Source organism: Austrofundulus limnaeus, unplaced genomic scaffold, assembly GCF_001266775.1.
Source record: "Austrofundulus limnaeus strain Quisiro unplaced genomic scaffold, Austrofundulus_limnaeus-1.0 Scaffold343, whole genome shotgun sequence".
Taxonomy (NCBI): Eukaryota; Metazoa; Chordata; class Actinopteri; order Cyprinodontiformes; family Rivulidae; genus Austrofundulus; species Austrofundulus limnaeus.
In genome coordinates, this window is record NW_013952745.1 from 83,115 (window position 1) to 87,730 (window position 4,616).

At 42.1% G+C, this 4,616-nt stretch overlaps 1 protein-coding gene across 2 annotated transcripts in view; it reads right to left on the reverse strand.

Moving 5' to 3' along the window:
• si:dkey-220o5.5 (actin filament-associated protein 1-like 2) overlaps positions 1-4,616 on the reverse strand; it is a 22,082-nt gene that overhangs the window by 1,233 nt on the left and 16,233 nt on the right. The window contains exons 7-14 of one of the 2 annotated variants that reach the window (XM_014022775.1): positions 4,152-4,331; positions 3,991-4,077; positions 3,585-3,654; positions 1,552-1,787; positions 1,374-1,480; positions 624-741; positions 461-536; positions 143-327 (exon numbers count right to left, since the gene is read on the reverse strand). In XM_014022775.1, the coding sequence (XP_013878229.1) occupies positions 143-327; positions 461-536; positions 624-741; positions 1,374-1,480; positions 1,552-1,787; positions 3,585-3,654; positions 3,991-4,077; positions 4,152-4,331 (1,059 nt within the window). The remainder of the gene's footprint in view (positions 1-142; positions 328-460; positions 537-623; positions 742-1,373; positions 1,481-1,551; positions 1,788-3,584; positions 3,655-3,990; positions 4,078-4,151; positions 4,332-4,616) is intronic. The other variant, XM_014022776.1, reaches the window with a different exon arrangement.

The following is a 4,616-nucleotide window of genomic DNA, read 5'->3' on the forward strand; positions in this document are numbered from 1 at the left end:
TTTTTTTTCTTATAAAAGGCTAAATAAAACAAAAATATTGGTGGTAATTTTTGACTGTGTAACTTTACAAACGGCACCCCATAATCATGTGGTTCAGACGTTGGGATCAGACCAGGACCCAGGACGGGTCTGTTGGACCTACCTGAGCCCGCTCAGTGCAGATGGCCAGAGACTGCCTGAAGGAGGTGCGTTTGTTTCGCTTCACGGCGAACACCAGGTTGGTTTCAGAGCCCGCCCTCAGCGGCACCGTTGGGGACCCAGCCAGCTCCAACTTCTGGACTCCTCGCCTCACCTGCGCCGCCTTCTTACCTGAAACACAGAGAGCACCTGAAGGGTCTTATGAGTCCAGGAGACCAGGACCACCAGGTCAGCAGCCCTCCTCAGGACGTTCTGAGACATGAAGGCGTCTCAAAGCCAAACATTAAATCTTTGTAAAGTTCCTTTAATGATGAAGACTCACTGTGGCTGCTGAGCACCGTGTTGCTGTAGGTCACTGAGTCTTTAGACGAGCTGATGAAGTCCTGAGAGCTGCGCAGCTGAGAGGAGACAACAGGTTTCATCATGACACAATCATCAGGATCAACAGTGAGTCTGAGAGCTGAGCTGTCTGCAGCTGCTTCTACCATGTGCTCCAGGATGGAGGAGTTGGAGTAAACGGGCTGGTCTCGGATGGTTCCACTCAGACTGAACGGGTCGTCCATGTAGGTGTTGGAGGTGGGAAACCTGCGAGTCTGGAGCCCGCTGAGGAGGAGAGGGACCAACAGGTTTAACCTCAGGTGCATGGGAGCAGGAAACAAAGATGACTTCTGCAGAATATAACTCAAAATATCAAATTTATACTGACCAAGTTTGAAGCCGATAGGTCAAAATCCCTGGGAGGAGTTCGCAAAAGTTCAAGATGAGCGAAAGGGAAACTTAAGGAAAATTTGACCTTTGACCCAAAATGGCCGACTTCCTGTACATTTTAGGGGATACCTCCAAGAGACTTTTTTTTATATATTTTGGGGAGTTCTACCTATGTGCCGAATTCAGCTCTCTAGGACTTGCCAATTCCTCTATCTCATTTTAGGTGGCGCTGTGGAGCCGTTTGGCCACACCCACTTTTGATTCCAATGAATTCCTGCTATTTCACGCGGGGAACAACTTTTGGCCAAGTTTGGTGAGTTTTTGAATATGTTAAGGCCTCCAAAAAGCCATGGAAAGTGGCGGAAATAATAAATCTTGCGATTACAATAGGCCTCTCGCAGCACTCGCTGCTCGGGCCTAATTAGCTAAAAGCTAAACATAGCAAAATGCTAACTGGCATTATTGACTTCTTTATTATCATCAGGCCACGTTAAATAAAGTTTAAACTGTAAATTAATGTCTCTGACCCGAGAGCGGCCCCTGTAGGCTCCTCCTTCTTGTCATGGGGAACGGGACTGGAAGCTTCGTCCTGCAGCAGCTTCAGCCATCTTTGTTTTTCCTCTGAGGAGCTCACCTGCAGGTCCAACACAGAGGCTCAGTTCTGAGACCAAACCTGAAGACCAGAGTCGAGTTTCCATCTCTCACCTCCAGGACAGCCACCTGGTCACTGAGCATGCTCAGTGTGACCCTGTAGGAGCGCTCGGTGTCGGGCCCGCCTCTGACCTCACAGCCTCTGAGCTGGACAGTGTACTGAGGAGAGCGCTTCACCTCCTCCTCCTCCTCCTCCTCCTCCTCCTCGTCTCCAAACATGTTGAGGACTCCGTGCTCCACCTGACACCACAGACTCTGCCACTGACAGTTCATCAGAACGTTCAGGAAGCCTGCAGCAAAAAGTCCTCTCATCACTCTCCTTTATTTTAGTGTTTATGTGTCCAAAACCCTGCTGAACATGTGAACGCTACATCTGGAGGTGATAAACAAACAAACAAACAAACAAACAAACAAACAAACAAACAAACAAACCAACTAACCAACCAACCAACAAATCATCCAACCAACAAACAAACCAACCAACCAACAACTAACCAACCAACCAACAACTAACCAACCAAACAAACAAACAAACAAACAAACCAACATGTCAACCAACCAACCAACCAACCAACCAACCAACCAACCAACAAACAAACCATCTAACCAACCAAACAAACAAACACACAAACATTTAAACAACCAACAAACAAACATCTAAACAACCAACAAACAAACATACATACATACAAAATAAACAAACATCTAAACAACCAACAAATAAACATCCAAACAAACAAACAAACAAACATACAAAACGTCTAAACAACTAACAAACAAACATCTAAACAACCAACTGATCAACAAACAAACAACCAACCAACCAACCAACCAACCAACCAAACAAACAAACAAACAAACAAACAAACAAAGAAATATACAAAACATCTAACCAACCAAAAAACAAATATCTAAACAACCAACCAACCAACAAATAAACAAACAAACAAACAAACATCCAACCAACATCTAACCAACCAACAAACAAATCATCCAACCAACCAACCAACCAACCAAGCAAACAAACAAACATACATATCAACCAACCAACCAAACAAACAAACAAACAAACACACAAACAAACATTTAAACAACCAACAAATAAACATCTAAACAACCAACAACCAACCATCCAACCAACCAACCATCCAACCAACATACAAACATACAAAATAAACAAACAAACAAACACGCAAACAAACATTTAAACAACCAACAAACAAACATCTAAACAACCAACAAACAAACATCCAACCAACCAAACAACCAACCAACCAACATACAAACATACAAAATAAACAAACATCTAAACAACCAACAAATAAACAGCCAAACAACAAACCAACCAAACAAATATACAAAACATCTAACCAACCAACAAACAAACATCTAAACAACCAACAACCAACCAACCAACCAACCAACCAACAAACAAACAAACAAACAAACAAACAAACAAACAAACAAACAAACAAACAAACATCCAACCAACCAACATCTAACCAACCAACCCAACAAACATACAAAACATCTGAACAACCAACAAACAAACATCTAAACAACCAACCAACCAACATCTAACCAACCAACCAACAAACAAACAAATCATCCAACCAAACAAACAAACAAACAAACAAACAAACAAACAAACAAACAAACAAACAAAACATCCAACCAACCATCTAACCAACCAACCAATAAACAAAACATCCAACCAACCATCTAACCAACCAACCAATAAACAAATCATCCAACCAACCAAACAAACAAACAAACAAACAAACAAAACATCCAACCAAACATCTAACCAACCAACCAATAAACAAATCATCTAACCAATAAACACACCATCCAACCAACTGACCATCCATCCATCCATCCATCCATCCATCCATGCAGAGAAAACTCACGTAGACTCCTATAGAATCAGTAAATAAAGTTCAAATAGACTGATAGGTAAACAAAATAAAGATAAATACCTCCTTTCTTGAATAAAACTGAACCTTAAAACGTATTTATAATGGTTTCAGAAAGACTAAGAAGACCTTTAGCACCATAGAACGTTTTTTTTTTCACAGTTTCAGTACCTTTGTTTTTGCTGAGGCTGCTGAAAGCTGAAGGTTTCTCTTCATCAGAGACAGTCTGGACTGAACTGGACTGGAGACAGAGAGACAGAAAACAAACAAATATAAAATGACTTTGTTTTTGTCAAAGTATTTACAGTAGAACTCAGTGCTGTTTGGTTTTAATCATAGATTTTTATAAACTTGAAAGTGATTGTTCAAATGTAAGAGTTACAGTAATTATTAGAAGTCTAACAGGAGGAAAAATGTGTTAGCTCATCTTTAGCTACTACGAAAGGCTCATTGTTCCTGTCAGTATGAGCCATGATGCCATCAAACAAGAAGAGAACATGAAACAAGAGAGAGATATGATTGTAAAGTGAAGACGTGTTGCACAGAAAGAGGCAGACTGGATGTTTGTGTTTCTCACCCTGCAGGACAGTCGAAGCTCTGATTTATCCAGAGATGACAGACTCTGAGTCTCCTCCTCTCCTCCAGAGCTCACCTCCTCCATCACCTTCACACACAGATCAGGTTAGACACACCTGCATCACCTTCCTGTGGATGAACCACGTGCTGAGTGCTGCTCACCCTCCTCCACTCGTCAGCGTGCTCAAAGCTGCTGAAGCCCAGGACCAGAGACTCGGACCCCAGCGGGACCAGTTTGAGCCGGTGCTGGATCTTGCCGTTGCTCTTGGACTTGTAGAGGAGCTGAGAGCCGCGGAGGTTCAGCTCCAGCTGAGGCAGCAGGTCCTGAGTGCACTTATAACACTGAGACACACCAGGTTACACATTACATGTTTATTAATTAAAACATTTGGTAACACTTTACAATAAGGTACACAAAAATCTTAACTACTGAGGAACTACTCAGTAACTACTCAGGGACTTTTGAGTAGTTACTGAGTAGTTACCAGTAGTAGTTACTAACACCAAGAGTAACTACTGAGTAGTTACTGAAGACACCAAGAGTAACTACTGAGTAGTTACTAATGGCACCAAGAGTAACTACTGAGTAGTTACTAATGACACCAAGAGTAACTACTGAGTAGTTAC